The following is a 24744-nucleotide window of genomic DNA, read 5'->3' as shown; positions in this document are numbered from 1 at the left end:
TACGAAGTAACTTGGAAATAATTGGTTCACTACCCTTATACGTCTTTTCCATTAAAAAAACCTATTGCAACCATCTGTTTTAAACCAGAATTAGGCTTTGATTAGCCTATCGTTAAAATAAGAAAGTTATTTACAAGGTCTTTTGGTTTTGCAAGAAGCGTGTCATCATCATAAAGTTACAGAAAGCTTGAATTCTTTGTCAAAATAGCATCTTTTACCTTGGTTTAAATGTTCTTAAACATTAACTGATTTAGAAAGACGTCATGCTCAGTATTTTCAGTAAGACGTATTGAAACATTTACTTATCTAGTTTGTAAATAGAGGATCTTACATGAGTGTCCATGCCATAATTAATTTATTGAACAGTTCAATAATTGTATATGAGGCTCAAGCAATTACATGCTATTTGATTTATTAACAGGTTGGGGTTATGTATCACAAAACATTTGTCATCAATGGTTTGTCACGTGACTTTCCGTTATCAAGAGCAGTAACATCGTGATATATATATGTAGACAGGCATACAAGTTAAGCCCTGATTTTAGTGTAGGGTGACATATACAACTGTTTGAACATGTCTTCATACTAGACATGGCTATGCTCATAATGAATTACAATAGGTAAATATTTACTATATAAAGTACATCGTACGACCTGGCATTATTTACGGATTAATGTCTCTGATGGAGACAGATGGATTAGATTATATTTATTATGTCCAAAATGTCGTCCGTGATTTATGATCTTGTCGAGAGGGTGATATGTGTCCGTCTAACCTACCATATGAGGGTCAATATTCATTCAGGCTTGCTCCTGATTGCAGGTAACTATACATATACAAATGTTAATATATGCATATGTTTATATATATATATTGGTCGTCCATGTTAATCCGAGGAGGAAATATATACTGTAAGAATGTTTTATAATTATGATTGTAGCCAGCTATTACACAGCAGTGTTCAAGCCCCAGTCTATATCTCCGCTTCAAAATATAACCCCAAGGGGAAAATAATGAGGTCTTGTTTGTAAAATACAACAAAGTACATTCGGACCTCGGGGTGTAGCACACGAAAGTAATTCGTTTTGTCATAAAGTACACATGTGACATTACAGACGGAAATCCGAAATGTGGCATTTAACAAACCACGTTTATCCTTATCATTCTACCATGTCGCATTCGTGGCATTTTCTTATTTCTTGTATGTATTTAAATAATAGTTACTAAATAAATGTGATTTATAACCTTCTCTTTCGTACAAAAGAAGTATATGAGATTTCATTTTTAATTGCGTTCAAATTAATCTACTTTTATGTATTTCCACTTCATTCATTCCGAAATTAGTACTAAAAATCTCCAAGGCACATTAACTTATCAAAAACAACCTACATGGATAAACACATCTGAGATTACCAAAAAAAAAATGGAAAACTAACAAACTACCTTTAAAAGTAAATATATTTTACCGAAGTGTCTGACATAGAGTAAAATACGTGCAAACAGAAAAGATATCCCAAAACTATTCACGTTTTTCCGACATAGTATTAGAGGCATTTGGGTAAAGAATATGTACGTAGATTACACCTGTTGTATAAGAACGGCGTGTGCATAATGCATACGAAACATAAATAATAGAAAACGAAAGGTGAACAAGTACATGTAAATATTACCTATTTCTATCTTATAAACAGACATGTGAAATTAAGTAATTAATAAAAAGAAAGCTCATGATTTATATGACCACATGTAAATGATAGCTTTTCTTGAAATGACATTTGATTGGTTCTCAATGAGATTCTTAATATGCGTTACTCTCTAAGACAAAAATGTGTCAAAGACTTCAACAGTCACATCAATAACATAAATCACAACCTGACACAAACATTAATACATTGCTATCTCCTACCTATATATAATAAACGTAGGTATACAATTGTGTAAACTAACAGTGGCATTTCTTGCATGTCCATTATATATAACATATAATTCACCCGTTGTCTGTTGCTCAGTCTGACTGATTGTTTAATCAATAAAATATATTCAATTAAACGCGTATAACAAAAATTGTTAAATGCGTAACGGAGAATTTTACATATTTTCAATTTGTTTTATCAAGGAGTTAGATCACTGTTCATGGTTTTATTTTTTTGTTTTGTATTCCAATTAGTTAATTGATTTTTTTTTATTATTACGGTTTTATTTATTTGTTCTCTCTCAATTTTAATGTATAATAATAAACCTCAATAAAAGTTCCCCATTCTAATAATTGAACCTTTGTTGAATTCTCTCACAACTTAATTGAGGAAGATACGTTTCTTTTCCACATGTAGAAATCGAGATTTATACAGATGGTGACAGTATAAGACAGGTACTGAGGACATCCTTGCGTGGTCTTACGCCTTTTGTAAAGCTTTATCTCGCCTGTGTATTCGTTAGTGGGCCAGATTTGACGTCAGCACTATCGCAATATCTCTGTGTGTTATTTCGGTCTGGTGGTTTATGGAGTAAACATTACCATTAATTGTGATCGAATCATCTCCTCCATTCAAACGGTGCACTCAAAACCCTAGGGTCATTCTTCAGAAGCACTCAACACCCTCGGGTACTTCTTCAATTCTGTCTTAATATTGCAAATAAATCTGACATAGCAATAATGTCTTTAATATACAAAGTAAGCACTTGTAAACAGTTAGTACCTTGTAAATAATGTGTTTCCAAGTTAATGACTTCTCACGTTCGTAATGATGTTTATTTTTTTAATATTTGTTTTTCGATTTCAATGATATGACAGATATTTATTTGATCACCATATTATATTTTCTAACGGTTCTTACATCAAGTAATGTATGCTCCTAGCCTGTAGTTGAATACCTCCATGTGTATTTTGTTGTATGAACACACCATGACCACCTACATAATATATGATATATGGGGGACATTTCTTCTATGTATTGTCACCACTGGTCATTTATATTCCTTGGCTGACCAGGAAAGCACTAGGAGTGAGGTTTATGTGGGCCAAAGGACACTGCTCGCGCAGGTAAATAGAACCTAACGGTGAAAAGAAGTTTTCATTTCCACGTTCACATAATCCATCACTAGGACACGGAAATGATTAACGGTCATTAAGACGTAGAGATCGGACCTATATACTGTTACATTCTCAACGCGTTTCAATGACCTGCATCGCGAACTGACACATGACTTCGACATCCAATCCATGAGGAAATCGCCTTATTTGTATCCGCCTTTGTCTATATGAATGAGTTGGTGTTGTAGTAATTACATTAACACAGCTATCGCTTACGCTCAGCCACAGACATTAACTGATGTGCCTGGTGAGATATTCAGCATGATATTCAATGACAGGTGATGTTCCGTTGTAGAATAAGGAGACTTCTGTTACTACCGAAATGTTTAATATTCCCCATTGGATTTACAAATGTGTTTGTGTGTGTGTGTTATCTTTCAGATGGATGTAATTCTTACAAAATTTACTTAATGCGTGTGTGTTAACCAGCAGAAGGTTCTTATGACATGGAGTACTCGCAGAGAAACTTTTTTCACGTACACATTTTTCAACGACGTGATATTAACACCGAGGACTTTTGATAACATAGAAATAATCATTTCGGCAACTTATATTGTTACACGAAGAAGTACATCTCAGTTAAATAATACAGTTACTATGCGAATTTGTAAAGGAAGTATGATGATTAAATGTGTTTGGTGCGGTTGGCTATTGCCATTTCTAATTAATTATATAAGTGTTTTATTTCTTCTTCTTGTGGCAAGAGGAAATAATGCATCAGAGCTTCAGAGAGTGAGGAGGCAGGACTTCTTCGGAGGTACAAAACCAGAAGGAGCAAGCTGTTTGTTTGATCCGTGTTTAAATATAGACAATTATTGTAAGAATTCAGGGACGTGTTTTCTCAACTTGACAACGTGTATGTTTAAATGTTTTTGTGCACCACAGTATACAGGACCAAAATGTAGTCACCTTATTCCTCTCAGTACCCTTCCGTTCACCGTACCGATGTCAACGTCACCTTCCCCTCCTGTTATCACCGTCAACCAAAGCATACCTAGTACAACGTTACGACCCCAAGAGGAACGTGAATGTATCGAGGGATTCGAATGTATCCATGGCTATTGTGACAAGAATTTCGGATTTAAATGTGCATGTGATTACGGGTGGACAGGGGCTTTTTGTGAGCATTTAAAATGTCCTCTGCAATGCCCTCTTGACACGAAATGTATGTTGGTGAACGGAACATTTTATTGTTTTAAACCGAAAACCGAAATCCAACAGCTAGCTGCTACGACAACGGAAATCACACCAGAAGTAATTCCAGGTGTCATCAACAAATGTGATTGTGCGAATAGCACTGAAAGTAGTGGATTGTGTGAAAAGAATTGCTGTCGTTTGCAATGTTTACGTAATGGTACATGTCAAAAGAACGTTCAAGGTGGTGAATATTGCAAATGTCAAACCGGATATTATGGGGCGTTGTGCGAAAGGACGCTGATCGACAGTTGGAGTGATGAATTTCGGAAGGAGAATGCTTGTTTCCCAAATTACACCATTAGGCCTTTACATCTACGCGAGTGCCTCATAAATTTTGTCTGCATCTATGGACAATGCAAAAGTCCAATAATGAATGGAGGTGGCCTTCAACTTGAATGTGAGTGTGACGAAGGTGGAATAGGGGACCTGTGTCAGAATCAGTGCTGTCTTCAGTGTGCAGAGCATGGGAAATGCAGACAGTATATAAATGGCCCTGAGTACTGTTATTGTGAGTACGACTACGAGGGCCAGTTCTGCGAAAGAAAGATAATTATAGAAGGTAAGTAACCTCCTAAGCCATAGTATAACCACAGAACCCCTTTTTTCACGACATACATTTTTATCTTGTGTTAAGCTTTGCATCTTCTCTATTCAGCCAATTAATAACGAGTGTTACAGAAATAAGGTAAGATCATTGCTGAATTATTTAACTGCACCTTCGGATGTGTTGAGACTGTTATAATATTTGCATTCCACTTATCATTCAAAATTTGAAATCAATATACCATAGGACTCGTCTTCTTCTGTTTCATATTCTTGACGTTTACACAACGATGACATTGATACGAAACTTTATGATAAACCGTGATGGCTTCAATTACATGCTCGGTAATTTTCCTTTTCATCAACAGTTCCAAACCAGCCTTTCCTGTTTGTGGAGTTTACAATTAATAGTTGAGTCACAATTCCAGAACTTGTTTTTAAATATCGGGATTTTTCTAGATAGTTGGCTCTCTCTTATTGACCATTGAAGTATTTGACCAGGGGTTTTAAAGATATCATTCCAAAGTTACCAACATTCAATTTCCAACAATGCAATTTAATTGTCCATCAGGCTCCAACAAAGCAACGTCATTGCTCATCATGATCAGAATCTTGCCCAATATCGCCTACATAGTTAGTGATCTACATACTTTTTTAAATTTTGAATGATACATCGTGATGGGTTCCACAAGTGAGAAAGGAACATCTCTAGCTTGTTTTGTTGGAATGTTATTACTTTTTTTTTTTTTTCAAAATGTTATCTTATTTATTCTATTTATTTATTTAAATGAATAAAATTATTTCTTGTTTTTTCAGATCTTTTTTGTAACTTTTTCTTTCGACTTTGAATTCAGAATTTGTCCTTTGGGTGTCTTAAAACCATTACCGATTAAAGGGAACGTAATTAAGTTTAGACAAACCTTATTTCGTTCTGTATAATTTCCTTTGGTGAACATCTGTATATTCTATGCTGATTCTGCATGCATGGAATGCTTGTTACATACAAGGTGTTTCCATTTTGAGTCTAGTCAATAGAGGATATTTTAATAAGATAAGAATACATGCATTGTAATAAGATATCATGTTGCAAAAACAACTATTTAGAAACTGCCTCATTAATCTAGTGCATATAGATGTCATTCACCTTGGTAGGTGAACATGGACACTTGTGTCTTCACCTGCGGCGTGTCATTTACAAAGACAGGATTAACTTTATACAAAACACTGTATAACTTGTTCGTTTTGTATATTATGTCACACTTGTAATATCGAGAGGTGTGTATCTACACGTTAATGTATGAGAACATTTGAAAGTGTACTCAAATATGACACCAATATCGATTTACCACATTTATCCAAATAATTTCTTTGCGAAGAATGTATTAATAAACAAAAATAAAAACAAATATTAGAGACAATGAGAGAGTGACATTATCACAAATTCATTATTGTCACGTAATCGGTATAGAACACACATAGCATTGATGTAATACAGACTCATACATATCACCGGTGTTATACAAACACATACACTGTATCACTGGTGTAATACAAACACATATCACTGGTGTTAATACAAACACATATCACTGATGTTATACAAACACGTATCCCGGGTGTAATACAAACACATATCACTGGTGTAATACAAACACATATCACTGGTGTTAATACAAACACATATAACTGAGGTTATACAAACACGCATCCCTGGTGTAATACAAACACATATCACTGGTGTAATACTAACACATATCACTGATGTAATACAAAAACATATCCCTGGTGTAATACAAACACGTATCACTGGTGTAATACAAACACATATCACTGGTGTTAATACAAACACGTATCCCTGGTGTAATACTAACACATATCACTGGTGTAATACAAACACATATCACTGCTGTAATACAAACACATATCACTGAAGAAATAAACAAACATATCACTGATGTAAAACAAAAACATATCACTGATGTTATACAAACACGTATCCCTGGTGTAATACAAACACATATCACTGGTGTAATACTAACCCATATAACTAGTGTAATACTAACACATTGGTGTAATACAAACACATATACCTGGTGTAATACTAACAGTAATACAAACACATATCACTGGTGTTAATACAAACACGTATCCCTGCTGTAATACAAACACATATCACTGGGGTAATACTAACACATATCACTGATGTAATACAAACACGTATCCCTGCTGTGTAATACAAACACATATCAATGATGTAATACAAACACAGATCACTGATGTAATACAAACACGTATCACAGGTGTTAATACAAATACGTATCCCTGGTGTAATTCAAACACATACACTGTATCACTGGTGTAATACAAACCCATATAACTGGTGTAATACAAACACATATACCTGGTGTAATACTAACAGTAATACAAACACATATCACTGGTGTTAATACAAACATGTATCCCTGGTGTAATACAAACACATATACCTGGTGTAATACTAACAGTAATACAAACACATATCACTGGTGTTATACAAACACATATCACTGCTGTAATACAAACACATGTCACTGAAGAAATAAACAAACATATCACAGATGTAAAACAAAAACATATCACTGATGTTATACAAACACGTATCCCTGTTGTAATACAAACACATATCACTGGTGTTATACAAACACATATCACTGGTGTTAATACAAACACGTATCCATGGAGTAATACTAACACATATCACTGGCGTAATGCAAACACATATCACTGGTGTAATACAAAGGCATATCACTGGTGTAATACAAGCACATATCACTGGTGTTAATACAAACACGTATCCATGGAGTAATACTAACACATATCACTGGCGTAATGCAAACACATATCACTGGTGTAATACTAACGCATATCACTGGTGTAATACAAACTCATATCCCTGGTGTAATACTAACACATATCCCTGGTGTAATGCTAACACATATCACTGGTGTAATGCTAACACATATCACTGGTGTAATACTAACACATACCCCTAGTGTAATACAACACAGATCACTGGTGTAATACTAACACATATCCCTGGTGTAATACAAACACATATACCTGGTGTAATACTAACAGTAATACAAACACATATCACTTGTGTAATACAAACACATATCACTGAAGAAATAAACAAACATATCACAGATGTAAAACAAAAACATATCACTGATGTTATACAAATCACTGGTGTAATACAAACAAATATCACTGATGTAATACAAACAAATATCACTGATGTAATACAAACACGTATCCCAGGTGTAATACAAACACATATAACTTATGTAATACAAACACATATCACTGATGTAATACAAACACGTATCCCAGGTGTAATACAAACACATATACCTGGTGTAATACTAACAGTAATACAAACACATATCACTAGTGTAATACTAACACATTGGTGTAATACAAACACATATAACTGATGTAATACCAACACATATCACTGGTGTAATACTAACACATATCACTGGTGTAATGCAAACACATATCACTGGTGTAATACAAACACATATCTCTGGTGTAATACTAACACATATCCCTGGTGTAATACTAACACATATCCCTAGTGTAATACAACACATATCACTGGTGTAATACTAACACATATAACTAGTGTAATACTAACACATATCACTGATGTAATACAAACACATATCACTGATGTTATACAAACACGTATCCCTGGTGTAATACAAACGCATATCACTGGTGTAATACAAACACATATCACCGGTGTAATACAAACACATATCACTGATGTTTGTATTACATCAGTGATATGTGTTAGTATTACACCAGTGATATCAATGATGTAATACAAACACATATCACTGATGTTATAGAAACACGTATCCCTGGTGTAATACAAACACATATCACTGATGTTATACAAACACATATCCCTGGTGTAATACAAACACATATCACTGGTGTAATACTAACTCATATCACTGATGTAATACAAACACGTATCACTGGTGGAATACAAACACATATCACCGGTGTAATACAAACACATATCCCTGGTGTAATACAAACACATATAACTGATTTAATACAAACACATATCACTGGTGTAATACTAACTCATATCACTGATGTAATACAAACACGTATCACTGGTGTAATACAAACACATATCACCGGTGTAATACAAACACATATCCCTGGTGTAATACTAACACATACCCCTAGTGTAATACAACACAGATCACTGGTGTAATACTAACACATATAACTAGTGTAATACTAACACATATCACTGATGTAATACAAACACATATCCCTGATGTTATATAAACACGTATCCCTGGTGTATACAAACACATATCACTGATGTTATACAAACACATATCACTGGTGTAATACATATCACTGATGTAATACAAACACATATCACTTGTGTAATACAGACACATATCACTGATGTAATACAAACACGTATCACTGGTGTAATACAAACACATATCACCGGTGTAATACAAACACATATCACTGATGTAATACAAACAGATATCAATGATGTAATACAAACACATATCACTGGTGTAATACTAACACATATCACTGATGTAATACAAACACGTATCCCAGGTGTAATACAAACACATATAACTGGTGTAATACAAACACATATCACTGATGTAATACAAACACATATCACTGGTGTAATACTAACACATATCACTGATGTAATACAAACACATATCACTGAAGTAATACAAAAACTTATCACTGGTGTAATACAAACACATATCCCTTGTGTAATACTAACACATATCACTGGTGTAATACAAACACATATCACTGATGTAATACAAACACTTATCACTGGTGTAATACAAACACATATCTCTTGTGTAATACAAACACATATCACTGGTGTAATACAAACACATATAACTGGTGTAATACTAACACATATCACTTGTGTAATACAAACACATATCACTGATGTAATACAAACACGTATCCCTGCTGTAATACAAACACATATCACTGGTGTAATACTAACACATATCCCTGATGTAATACAAACACGTATCACAGGTGTTAATACAAATACGTATCCCTGGTGTAATTCAAACACATACACTGTATCACTGGTGTAATACAAACACATATCACTGATGTAATACAAACACATATCACTGGTGTAATACAAACACATCTAACTGGTGTAATACTAACACATATACCAGGTGTAATACAACACATATACCTGGTGTAATACTAACACTTATAACTGGTGTATTAATAACACATATCACTGATGTAATACAAAACATATCACTGGTGTAATACAAACACGTATCCCTGGTGTAATACTAACACATATTCCTTGTGTAATACAACACATATCACTGGTGTAATACAAACACATATCACTGATGTAATGCAGACACGTATCACTGGTGTAATACAAACACGTATCCCTGGTTAACTATAAAACATTTCACTGTTGTAATACTAACTCAAATCACTGACGAAATTCACACGTAACAGATGTGCGTTCTTGACACACTGCCACTGTAAACACTCGTCTCTGACGATCGCCTACAATGATAAATTAACTGGGAATAATAAACAAAAGGATCCGGTCTTAAATGACCTGAGCATTTAATGGTAGGTTAAAATCAATAAACTCGCGCTGATGTAACTATTACTGATCTTATTTAAAATGTATTACGAGAACTGTTTACGAGATATGGAAAGCTTTACCCAATGAAACAGCTTTGTCTTGTACATGGATCGTTCGCACGTTCCTTATTTCATTTTGTGTTTAGATAATTATACAAGAGCAATCTCAGCACGCTGTTTAGTCAATCTTAATTATGCGTACTCTTGTTTTTCACCTTCATCTTGCCACCATTCTAGCACTACACTATCAAAGTTAGATGATCTTTATATCTTTGTTATATAGGTAGTAAACAGTATGGTTGTGACTTGTTTTAATTAATACCATTAATGTTTCAAATCACAAATATGAAGAGAAAAAAATCCTTGAGTTGAAAACAAAATGAATAAACTCGAGTTTATCGAAGTGTTAACAAAACCTTAATCAACTCAAATTCGAGTGGAAAAAGTGCTAATATGAACAAAGGAATGATTTATATGGAAACTATTGAAAAGCAAGAGGAGAATAAGACCAATTTTGTTCCGGAAAGGTGAGCGCACGACGACACTAGCTATGGAAATAGACGTAATGTCATATCCTAAAAAAACAACACGAGAATACCGAAGTATCGAGAAAAACTACCTCGGATAAACATGGATTGCAATGGGGGAAGCTATGAGGATAATAAGAACAGGTGTCCTGGCAAAGTAAGTGTCTTCTACTTTATCGATGATACCTACAATGTAAACTGAAATACAACTGATGTAATAAAATTAAAAACATGAATAACCATACTTAGAAAATCGATCGTAATATCAAAGAAAAACCATCAAACCGCATTTCTTGAAAACCTGTGATGTAATTGTATCTGTCAGCAATCGACATATATCACGAAGATTACGATATTCGATGCCAGCCTTTGAATACTGAGCTGCGTAGGGAAGCAGGAATGTTACTGTCAAGAAACGGAAAGTTCATGATAAGAAAATTGAAGGACAGAGGCTGTTGTAGAACAGTACACAGTGTCAAGTGATGGATATAGGCGATCGACGTAGTCAATGGATAGTTTGTTATCAAAAACGACCAATTGTCGATATATTCGAAGGTGAAGGTGAAAGACTTGGCTAGGCTTCTGTTACGAGTCCTGATAAGCTCATCAATAAATTCAGTTTCAAATGAAAACAAACAAATTAGGACAGAAATGAGTTTTTCCTTAGGAATACCTACAATCTGCGGGAAAATCTTATCATAACGCAACAAAGTTATTGGTAAATGTCTCGATTTCGTCCCTTGCGATTTTACACGTTCGTGTTTCCCGAAAGGAATGCCAAACATAGTTTACAATCCTTGTATTATATCAATTTTCAAAATGAAAGAGACAATTAAGGGCAGGATGCTCAGAATTGGGCATTAATCTTCTGAATTTCTTAAATTATGGTAAAACAGTGATGCAGTCCAATTATACTGTAACCCTGATTTCATAGTAAATTGTAATAAGAAGTTAGATAATGGCTTTGAACGTTGTTTATAAGGATTCTGAATTAAACTCAAACAAAGCATGTCCGAGTCCTTGTAATACTGATACAGGTTTAGCTAGCATTCCGTCTTTCTGGAGTATGTATAGGAAGGGTTTCCTTAGTGTAATACTTAGTGCTCTGACTGTTGACACAAACAATTACTTAACATGCAGACCTTTGAGTGTGGTTTGATATTGGTTGTTTTTGTTTTGTTTTGATTATTTTATTTCAAGCTTTTTAATCTTTTTTGATTGATGGACCTGATAGGTTTTAGCAACAAGGAAGTGAATCCAATTCAGCAGGACCCAAATTTCCCTATAGTCTAGCATAGGCTAGTCATCAGTACCCTAAAAACAAATTCTAGTTTCTACTGGAAGTTTCATGATACTTTAGACCTTTTATGGACAACTCTCGTATCTTTGAATTACGGATAACATTCGGATCGCCTTTTCCACGTGTTCAGTTGGACCATATATTGTATTGGGTAGCAGACCAAGAACATGTAAATGGGGGGATTATTCTAAGGGCATAGGAACTAAGGTGTTGTATCGTTAATTTTGCTTAAAAAGGCTTGAAGTTGATCCGTTGAAAAACTTAATTTCAAATGCGTGTCAAACATCGATGAGGCCAGGTAAATTTTGGTTTTTCAATGATCAAGTTACAGTTGATATTCTTATTTGTTTCCCTCAGTTTTCACTATAAAACCTTCTATTGCTCAGGTAGGAAGGTGCTTTGTTTGTATTCTTAACAATATTTAACTCCAAATAATTAGTTCACATATAAATACCAGACGACAATCGCTTAACTTCACAAAGAAAATATACACATATATTTAAACTCTATTTATCCTTGCAAATTGTTTGGATCGTTTGTGGCAAACGTAATTTCTAAGAAAGAAAAGAAACAAGATGACAGGTATGGCGTGGTGTGACGTTTGAGTTTTCATTACAGAACACATGCTTTGTTCCCGATTATTGTGGGTATTCATAGCTTTATGCCTTCCTCTTGTTTATGGCTCGTTAATATTTCCCCTACCGTGAGTATATCAAAGAGAAATCTTAACTCGAGGTTTGATGCTCTTGAAGCAAGCGGCTTGAACCCTTTCCATCCTGTCCGGATACATTCATAGTATGGTCGGCTAAAGGTGAGCTGAGATTTGTTTCTGGCGTACTGTCAGGTATCAATAAAACGTACGAAACATGGGTTACTAGCATTTGTAAAGTTTTTGACAATCCGATTTGGGCATGGCCTTTCCAATCGAAAGATGATTGTGACGTCATATTTCATGTTCCCTGCGTCGTCATCGTATTGTTTTGCATTCTTTTCTGCTTTTACGGTGCGCTTCGATAGATAAAAACATACCCTTTGGGAGAAATTCTTGGAATAGAGAAGTCTTCTTTAATTTTTGTTTGTTAAGTCTTTTATGTTAAAATTTATGTAAAGCTGACATTGTGTGCCTTTTAAAGTAAATTATAGAGAGATTTCTGTGCTATGTATATGTATAACGGTACGCCTGATTGCAGACATTAAGCGTGTTTAGCCTGTCGGTGTATCGAGTCCATCGGGAGCATGGCTCAAACTAAATAACGTCCTCTTGTCATTTAACAGCAGCCGGCCAGCATGACACAAACAGATAAATGTTTGCATTCTGATAATGAAATATCTTTATGTTACTTTACGTTCATATATCCCTTCACTGATGTTGTAATGACAAATTACTAAGATTCTGTTGCTGCAAGCATCAAAAGCTTAACAAAAACATTAGTAAGAGGTGCTTCATTTCTTTTGTGAACGTTTTAAATATAAATTAAATTATTCCTAGTGTTTATTTATTGACAGTGCTAGCAAAACATCCTTGTTTCTTAAACAAAATATAATATTTCAAAAAAATCAGCGATACGAATTCTACTGATATGTTTGTTAAGCTAACAAGGTATAGACACGTGAACCTATAAAGACCCATTTCTCAAAGCTTTGCTAGCTTAATGAACTTTAACTCAAAAAGACGTATATCTGAGACTTCCATGATTCATACAAATCGTTATATATAGCACAACGTAATTTGATTCCAAATATGATGTTGACTTAAAAGCTTTAACAATAATTGATGATTTGAGAATGAAAAAATCAAATGTTTCGAGAAAACTATAGGTTAAACGAACAAGGCTTAATTTAATAACACAGTAATTTGTTGTCGAACGATATATGTGCATAAAACTCTCAGTCATCAATCGGGAAAGTTTAACGCCTGTTGGCCGTAATGGTGTAACACCTGACTAAAGAATCAACCAATGAGGGTACGGATTAAGGCAGGTAATCCTCGGTTTATGTCTTCACCAGTTAACTGATGTTGGGTCTCCGATTATCATCGTAGTTCTTCAGCTAGGAAACAGAACAGAACAGTTTTACGGTCTAGTCCAATGGGATGTGCTCGTGTCATTCGAACGTATTCGAGAATGTAACAAATGACGGTGTTTTATCGCAGGATAAATCACGATTGCATCAGATTTATCACTTTTGACAAGGAGTGGCATATTTTGTCTACTTTGGTGAGGATTTCAGAGACCTGACCATATTCAAAACCAGTAGTTTAGTAATGTCCATTACTTATTTAAATACAAATATGTTGTAAGTAGTAACGCATACCACGGATGTTCTTTTATCGCGAAATAAATGTAATCCATTCCGGTATTAAAATTTGATTTCTACAGGGCTAATGTAAAAAGGATTCATCTTATATCTTGGCTCCAAAATGATGATGAATGTCAAGACATATCCTGTCGTGTATTCAGGGTGGTTGTGTGTTTTGCTTGCTCTCATCCGTATATCAATTATAAACTCTACGGACCCTCCCCAAAGAGTCAAACGCCAGGTAAAAACAGCGGACAATGCGTCTTCAGGTGGATATCGAAACGAAAATGTGTGTTCTTCCAATTACACATTGCGACCCCAACAGGAAAGACAATGTGAAAATATACCACATCTCAGTTGTGAATTTGGCATTTGCGAAATAATAGAACAAATGGGTTTAGTTGAGGTAAGCTGTCTGTGCGACAAAGGAGCTGTTGGATCAGAGTGTGACATTAAGTGTTGTCTTAAATGTGAACACGGTAAATGTAAGGTGTACCCAGATGGAGCAGAGTATTGCAAGTGTAATGTAGGCTACTATGGCACGCTTTGTGAAAATGAGAGAGAAACAAAGACAACACCACGACTCGAAACTACAGACAGTCCTTCATTGGATACAGAAAATCAAGGGATCAATGCTTGTTATTCAAACTATACCATGAGATCCTTAGATAAGAGGCAGTGCAATAAATACCTAACATGCTTATACGGTCGCTGTGAAACAGAAGAACATGAAGGTTTTCTGGAATTAAGCTGCTCATGCGATAAAGGTTCATATGGCGAAAGTTGCGAGTCAAAATGCTGTCTGAATTGTTTGCATGGGAAATGTGCTATATTCCCAAATCGTACAGAGTACTGTAAGTGTGATTATACCTTTACCGGCCCACAATGTGATTATGCCTCAGAACCTTTACTGATGCAAGATACGACCATGGCGTCAGATACGGCCAATTTCTCTATGAACCATTCTTGTTCCGTCAACTACACACTAAGACCCCTGGAACAACGGGTCTGTGTGCGAGACAAACTCACCTGTTTATACGGTATATGTATGAAGTCGATTCAGGATGATCTTATTCATCATAATTGTACTTGCGATGAAGGAGCTTATGGACTAGAATGTGACAAACAATGTTGCCATTTGAATTGTGAACACGGAGATTGTCATAAATTAAAGGACAGTCCTGTATATTGTAAATGTTACGATGGCTACACTGGCCCTTCTTGTGGAATTCCTCCAACAGTTAATGCAACGACAGGTATTTATATATAGGGATCATATACGACTTGCATTGTTACGAGCTAAAACAAAAACAATCGTGACGAGTTGCATGAATCCCACGAAGTGGACATCATTTTTATCCTTTATCACACGATCGTAACTATTAGCGAAATTTGAAGTCAAATATAATCTTTAATCTTCATTTCGTTTTAGGTCTTAATATAATCAGAAAGTATATGACGTCATTTCTTATTTTTTCATCACATTGTAACATATCAAGTAACATGAGTAAATAAGCAAAAAATATGAAATGGGTATTTTCTCTGAATAACACGGTAGTTACGTGGTTAAATATATATTATATGACTTACAAGTTTTTCTTGAAAAGTGGTTGACTGGCGCTTGCTTTACTGACCTTGATACGATGTATAATAGCGATCTCAGACAACCCAGAAGTGGATATAACATCGTTTTATTTAATAACCTATAAATCGGAGTTAAAATGTTCTATTTTGCAGGATTTGTTCATATTAAGACTGCCACTGTCGTATGAGTAATCTTACTTTTTTTTTATAAGAAATACTTTCATATGTAAATTGATAAATAAGAAAGCAATTTATTAAGCTTCATTCAGGTAGAAGAAATTATTAATCAACCTTAAAAAGATAATGATTTTCCCCGCATCCGGCAGTGAGAAATATGATATTCCTTAGGTTGATAAATCATTGTTTAGACCTCAATGGAGGTTAGTAATGCTACACTTTTGCTAATACATGTATACAAGGGATAAGCTTTCGTAAACATATATTCTATTCTATTTTAAGGATGATCGTTTGATGAAAATTCGTCCATAAAGTCTCTATGTTATCCTAGTACAATACACAATTTTGTATATAATTTCAATGCGATGTACAGGATACTGAAATATACCAGGAAGGAAACCCTGGGTAGGTTATGCATTGGTTAAAAAGACGCATGTCTTTTATTCCTTTTGATTACAACCATAACTGTTTATGTCGATAAAAAAAAAAAAAAAAAAAAATCGTTCAACATTTCACATCCTAGATTGGTTATACGTGTTATCACTATAATGAATGATAACATTACATAACTTCATTAATACTTGCGCTGGTAATGACTGTGATGGTATCATGCATACAAAGTACCCCTTATTGTCAGTGTACCACTGATAGTTTATGCTCTGTTGAGTACAATATTCTGTATTACAAACATTAGGTAACACGCCGTTTATTACGGCGACAGCTTGAACATGTGTTTGACCCAATCCTTTACTGTATATACTATTCTTTGCACAGTAAGCATATATGGTCTTGATACCAATTGATGAGAACATGATGCTTTTCAATAAAGTATTTCCAAAATGTTGGTTTTAAAAATGTGTTAGATCAGTGTTTTTTGAAAATAGTATTAAAGTATCCATAAGTGTTTGTGGATGCAACATGCTATTTTTAAAGTTACCCATGATAAAAATAATCTACAAAAACAATAAATCAATAGATAATGGTTGAGGATAGGTTACCTTGGACATGGTATATTGTGCAATACCCAACAAAACCCCAATCATACTCAACTACAACTAACCCGTCTTCCCCATTTATGCATGTATCCCTTAAGGTGTTGTATGAAAAACAGTCTAAGAGATATTATGTTGAACGTTTCATTTAACTTCTGACTACAGGATTTACCCTCTCTAGACCTATTGTTTTTAATTTTGATACATAAAACGAACAGCCAAATAATAAGTGTACAGTATAATTGTTACACAATTCAAAGAGCCGTGATTAATTCAGGTTTACAATTTAATATTTGCATACCTGCATATCTGCTGGTATTCACTTTTTGATAAACCCACTGTTTGGTATACCACCATGAAAATCAGGTGGAAGTTGTTTGTCCAGTTATTTCTCAGCTGATGTGACCTGATTATCAATACTGTATGTTAATTATCGATATCCAATTTGACACTTGACTTATTAAGAATAACCTTAGAATAGTTGTATTTTTATGTTACATTCATTTGTGTTTCTCTTTAACGAAAAGGAACCACTTCCCAATGCCTTTCTCCAAATGATCTTTATTGTATCATTCTTCACAGTTTGAACATAATAATTAAATTGATTCGGAAGAGAGATCAGTTTGCTATGGCTATTTTGAAGAAGAAGAAAAAAGAGTTAAAAATTGACCTAAATTGCGCCCGGAAAGCGAAACTGCTCCCTCGACCAGAGCATGGTTCAAACTCTGCTCTCTACTTAGGATCTTACGCCTCGCCTGGCTAGTTGATGGTGCATTTGCATACCCACTACATTCAACTGCATTTTTCTGTTACATGTTTATGTGACAGTACATTACCTACGATCGAGGTTATTGATGAACGGACTAAACTATATACGGTTTTTTTAAAAATTAATTACTCTGTTGAATATCATTTATAAAATGTGTACATTGCTCTCCATCGTTTATATTCAACTCTTTGTGATGGATAGTTAAAGTGATGTTAAGCAGTATACTACAATTTTGCCATATCATAATGTAATTATGTGATAATGAAATGAAAAGGAAGTGAAATATGTGGATGTGGAATACATTGATTGACCATGAAATATAAATAAGTTGTATTTCGAATATTCTGATAATCATCTTCACAATGGCTCCTGATTTATCTACAGTTACTAAGACGGACCTTCAGAATAACTTCTGGCAAGACGTATGTATACGAACATGCATATATGGTATCTGAACCAAGGATGTTTTAATCTTTGAAGGTCAGAAGAAGGATACCTGGTATCTGTGGGTGGTAGGAGTATGTGCTGGTGTGCTTGGACTACTTATCCTGGCTCTGGTCATTATACCTTATTGGATGTGGCACAATAGGGTCACCGTCATCATGAAGATTGTCCACTATTTTCAGCCTTACGAAGACGATGGTCAGTAGATATTTTATTTATTATCTGTTAACACTTAAGTTTATTTATGTTTTTAATCTGCGGATTCTCGACATTTCCTTAAATAATCAATAGTTTCAATATTTTTTTCTTGATATATATTTTGGTGTGGTTATTAGTTTTGTTTCTCATTATAATTAAAAAAAATGATAACTGCTTTTCTTTAAAAGAACAAGACTAGTAGAAGTAATTTATAATTTATTGTAAATCACATAAATCTGAATAGATTTTCATGAGATATCTTCATGCACAATTAATTTGTCTCACGAATCGTTAAGAAGATTTATTTCTGGTTAAATATAGATGTTGTGAAGAATTCTTTTACACCGACTGTAAATAGAACCATATTTAAGCTATAATAAATCCTCATCAATAATCATAAAAAACTTACTTAATGTACATGCACTTAAAAATTGAATGAAAACGACAAAATCATCGTTTTTCAACACACAACAATGCGGAAATACTTATACACACGCGTTGATAGTTAAACTATTGTAATCAGACTGTCAACTATCTACTGTTGTGTGTCTATCTCATTACTGGCAGACCCACCATGCCCCGTCTGTTTCACTGACTGCCAATGTGAATGATCAATCACCATGTCTCCCTTGCTTTGTATAAGGAAGTTAGTTACATATTAATAGTCTTATTGTGTTAAATGTTTCTTCAAAAGTGGTATGAAATCATATACCACTAGTTATATTCAACGTGTGATACAACAAAATAAACCAATATTTCATATATTTCTCTTCCACACTCGATTAACTCGATTCGTTAGATCAACAAAGGATATAGACTATGTGGTTTTAGGTGTTAATGACAATGGTATCGATGATCAACTTTTAAATAGATCACATGCTTTGGTAATGTAATTCATCAGTTTTAAATATATATGCTTTCATAATATAATTTATTAGTATTGATTGAGTATATCCTTTCGCAATGTGATTTATTAAAGAACATACTTTTGTAATGTTATTCTTCAAATCAAAAGTGTTTTGTAATTTAATTTTTCAATCAAATAAATAGCATTCATTCGGAATGTTATTCATCAGTTAATGAAATATCATGCTTTTAATGGAATCCTGGAGTTAGATATTCCAACAGAATAGTGTTTTATCTTATAAGCAAATCTTATATAATTGTATTTTGATTTTTAAGATGAAAAAACGTGGGACGCATTCGTTTCATACAAATCTGCAGACGTCGATCAGAATTTTGTATTACACACGCTATTCCCGAAATTGGAGAAGGAACTCGGCTTCACCTTGTGTATGCATTTTCGAGACTTTTTGCCGGGCGAAAGTGAGTGTTGCTTTCATATGCATTTCGTTATTACGTTCATCTGTAAACTTTGGCATCTAAGTATATAATGGTTGGTAATTTGATAATGTTTGTTCAAATTGAAGTTCACTCTTCCTCTCGTCTCGCTTTAGATTTTATTATTTCAATTTTACTGACGTAGACAAATATACCTACACTTTTCATAGCAACGTCGTACTGTGCTTAGCGAATAAAAAATTCCCTAGCCATTATAAAAAAGACTCGCCATTTCATACATCCAATCACAAGTAATCGCAAACTATATAATGTTCCAGACCCGATTTATCTAGAGAAACAACAAAAGTTCTAAAATATAATCAAAATGTTCTTTATATCAAAATTATCATCAAACTATAAAACTCCAAAAACTCCACTCTGTATTTCCCAAAGAATCGTACGCCTATGTAACCTACATATGAGCTAAAGTAATTAAATACAGTTACATGTAGCATGGGTGACAACCTGCTTAATTTAAATTAATTAAGTGATTACAGTATTACTCTTATACAACCGTCTGTCTGATAGTTTTCATTAAGACATGATGACAGACACATCTTCTATAATTACCTTTGATAATTGTCACGTTCGAAAAACACATGCAATTAATACAATAGTGATAATGCTGTCACATGTATGACACGTCTATATCAGGAATGAGGGCAGCAGACAGATATCAATGTACCGGTACATATTTTATTTTAGGACGAAATGAAGGTCATCTCATATAAGGTGGCAAATGATAATAATTATAAGGTGTGACACAACTGACTGCACCAGTTAACATATGTGTTAACACAGCAGTTGACTGCACCAGTTAACCTTTGTGTTAACACAGCAGTTGACTGCACCAGTTAACCTTTGTGTTAACACAGCAGTTGTCTGCACCAGTTAATATTTGTCTTAACACAGCAGTTGACTGCACCAGTTAACATTTGTCTTAACACAGCAGTTGACTGCACCAGTTAACATTTGTGTTAACACAGCAGTTGACTGCACCAGTTAACCTTTGTGTTAACACAGCAGTTGACTGCACCAGTTAACCTTTGTGTTAAAACAGCAGTTGACTGCACCAGTTAACATTTGTGTTAAAACAGCAGTTGACTGCACCAGTTAACATTTGTATTAACACAGCAGTTGACTGCACCAGTTAACATTTGTATTAACACAGCAGTTGAATGCAGCAATCACCACCTGCTGATTTTGTCGTAGTATACTGAATATACGAACGAAACAAAACGGCAGAAAACAAGAATACACAAAAAGACTATGCTGCAGTTAATTGAATATGGACATAGCTGACATGGTAATGAGTAGATATTCCCCTCATTATTCATTTTTCTTTCTTTTTTTTTCTATTTAGATATTATTTTTTTATTCAATTTTGTATTCTTAGTACCAAGGTTCCAGGTCGCGTTCTGTTTCGAAATGTTATTTTGAATCCTGATGTTTGTATTCTCTATATCTGTGTATTCGGCACATTAGCAAAGAAAAACAGATTTGGATAAACGGACATTTCCAATCTGATGAAATTATAATTGTAAAATATTCACAATAATCTATGCGAATTCTTAGTTTTCGCTAATATATATTTTCAAAATAGTCTGATATTCACTTTGAAAATTATCGCTGATATTGAAATTTCACAATTGTTACTAAACTTCCTTTAAAATATTGTCAGTGATGCTTTAATTTACAATTATCGCTGAAATTAACTTTCAAAGTTGCTTTGTACTTTCAGCGATCGCCAACAATATAATAAACGCAGTCAACAACAGTCGGCGAACCATCCTTATCCTGACACCCCGGTACATCGAGAGTGAATTCACACGATTCGAATATCAAGTCGCCCAGCACGAAATGTTAAAGCGAAAGCATAGGATTATTCCAGTCTTACTTGAAGATATTTCAGACTCCATGAGTTCTATGGACCCGAATCTCCGACAAATCATCAAGTCTGTTACATATATCGAATATCCCGGATCGGACGCTACAGAAAAGAAATTGAACACATTTTGGAAGCGGATGGCTCTATCTATGCCAAAAACAAGGTCAACAGAGGAACATCAAAAGCTTTTAGACAACAACAACAAAACAAGTGACAATAACAGCGTGAATGCCATATCCGTCAATGGTGAGGTCAGTGTATCAAACCATAAAAGGGAAACGGAAATGACGTCATTCACAAATGGCGGTATCACTCCAATAGACAATAGCGAGATCAACGTAAAAATTATAGAGGAGACTTCGGTGGCTAGCAAGAACTTAAAGAACAACATTGATGGCGAACTGTGCAATAAAGCGTTCATTGATGATTGACAATTTAGGGTCGATGACTGACAAATGTATTAGTTAGATTCAATTTAATTTCTTTCTACCTCAAAAAAATAGTGATATTTTGCCTATGAAGAGTTTAACAAGTGCCATATAGTGTCATAATGTTAGATCCAGGTAGCCTTAGACGGTTCTGGAATCTGCATGATTCGCATGACATGCAAGTTAACACGGTACTGGTAACACAGCATCACTAAGGTTATCACAATATGTGTGATCAGATAACGAGTGAAGTACGTCAAATACTACAACCCATGTAAATATAATACATATTATCACACATGATGGTACATATTGTATACAGACAACTACGACCAAGTATTGAGTAGTTGAAACGTCTCATCATCTACGATCACAAACCCTCTACATTGTACTGCTAGGCCGCGGTTTCGAGCTCTACGTTAGGCAGTCACTACATGAAGCTTACAGGCGCAGGTCGGTGGTTTTTCTCCAGAAACTCGGAGTTTTCTACACCACCATACCTGGAACGTCCTCAAATGATCATAACTGATAACAGGACGTAAAACACACGACAAAACTCGCACCATAAAACTCGAAACTCGAATCTAACAATAATTGCAGACAATCTACGTCATTAATCGCATACTGATATGTTACCTTAGCAACAAATGATGCGAGTATGCTTAGAACTCACTTGTGTTCAAATTAATTGATTATATTGTTAAAGATAATTAATTTAAGGTTTCATGTACCTACTTCTGGGGTACAATGAAGGTTATCCCATGTCATGAAACAGGGACGAATAACTATGCATATATGTTATGCAGTTAACAATATATGTAAAGAGCGATGAATGATATATACGGTTTTGTAATGCCGATTTTGAATGAATATATATACTTTTAATATAAAACTGGGCATTTGTTCATATAAGTATAGCGCTTAACATCACGTCAATCCAGAAAACAATTTGGAAGTGATGAAATGGCTAAATTACTAAATATGTAGTCAGTCGTTATATCGGAATGCTGGGAGTTGTGGAGAAGAGTAATGGCGCTTCAAAGTAATATGTCTATATACATGTATATACGTTCCATCTTGTCGAATGATAAAAACAGCAAAATATATAACGATTATGGACTTTATAGACCTGGGAAGTTATATTAACCTCAACGTCGTCTCGGTCAATATCTCTTGACCTAGACTGTGTCGCTGTTACCACAGATGCATCCCAACACAAGTCTATAGTAAATAGATACCCACCAGACACAGCAGCATATTGACCATACAAACATGTAAACCGAACCTGAATTTCTTTGACGAAGTAGGCTACACTAAAATGAATGTGTTTTGATTAACGTTTTCACTGTATTTATGATAAACCTTCAACCAGATAGTGTCTTCATTTCTACTCAAATACTTTTTTTTGCACAGGAGATGAGACATACCGATTTAGATATCTCTGTTGTTTGACATCAAATGTTAATTTATTTCAATTTTAAACGAGATTTATTTCACATTATCCGCAATATTGTTTGTATGTTTTTTGTTCGAAATGATCAATTTTCATTAAATGTTCGTAAAATGATGTTTGTATCCGTTAACCTGTGGAATACATTTTTAAGTCAGTGAACTGTTAGAAAAGTGACTTTAAGTGTAAACAAATTTTCAAATGTATATGATTTCCTTTTGTAGTTGTGATTTATATAAAGAAACTTAAATTTTCTTTCTTCAGTTTTGTGTAATCCTTGAAAGATTGAAAAATTGAAAGATGTCCTAAATCCCACAATAACTAAGGGAAAGGCTCCCTTAACCCTCAATAACAAACGGAAACACGCCCTAGACACGCGATTACAAAGGCAAACACGTCCAAGACACGAGATAACAAAGGGAAACACGCCCTAGACACGCGATAACAAAGGGAAACAAGCCCTAGACACGCGATAACAAAGGGAAACAAGTCCTAGATACGCGATAACAAAGGGAAAAAAGCCCAAGACACGCGATTACAAAGGGAAACACGTCCAAGACACGAGATAACAAAGGGAAACACGCCCTAGACACGCGATAACAAAGGGAAACAAGCCTAGACACGCGATACCAAAGGAAAACACTCCCTAGACACGCGATTACAAAGGGAAACAAGCCCTAGACACGCGATAACAAAGGGAAACAAGCCCAAAACACGCGATAACAAAGGGAAACAAGCCTAGACACGCGATAACAAAGGGAAACAAGCACTAGACACGCGATTACAAAGGGAAACACTCCCTAGACACGCGATACCAAAGGA

At 34.6% G+C, this 24744-nt stretch overlaps 1 protein-coding gene across 1 annotated transcript; it reads left to right on the top strand.

Moving 5' to 3' along the window:
- Positions 1-4307: 4307 nt before the first annotated feature.
- On the top strand, positions 4308-24147 carry LOC110466651 (toll-like receptor 4). Its single transcript, XM_021523291.1, has 4 exons — positions 4308-4848; positions 18654-18815; positions 19998-20141; positions 21898-24147. The coding sequence occupies exons 1-4, from the start codon at positions 4659-4661 to the stop codon at positions 22473-22475; spliced, it is 1074 nt and encodes a 357-aa protein (XP_021378966.1). The 5' UTR covers positions 4308-4658; the 3' UTR covers positions 22476-24147.
- The last annotated feature ends 597 nt before the right edge of the window (positions 24148-24744 follow it).

Source organism: Mizuhopecten yessoensis, unplaced genomic scaffold (assembly GCF_002113885.1).
Source record: "Mizuhopecten yessoensis strain PY_sf001 unplaced genomic scaffold, ASM211388v2 scaffold11139, whole genome shotgun sequence".
NCBI classification, from domain to species: Eukaryota; Metazoa; Mollusca; class Bivalvia; order Pectinida; family Pectinidae; genus Mizuhopecten; species Mizuhopecten yessoensis.
The sequence above is the reverse complement of the archived record's forward strand: the minus strand, read 5'-3'. Positions and strand labels throughout refer to the sequence as shown.

Bases quoted from the DNA above. Each gene is read 5' to 3' on its own strand.
- LOC110466651 (XM_021523291.1), top strand. From the start codon at position 4,659: ATGAATGGAGGTGGCCTTCAACTTGAATGTGAGTGTGACGAAGGTGGA. The intron at 18,816-19,997 runs GTCAGTAGATAT...TTGATTTTTAAG, and splicing joins TCAGCCTTACGAAGACGATG to ATGAAAAAACGTGGGACGCA. The intron at 20,142-21,897 runs GTGAGTGTTGCT...TTGTACTTTCAG, and splicing joins AGACTTTTTGCCGGGCGAAA to CGATCGCCAACAATATAATA.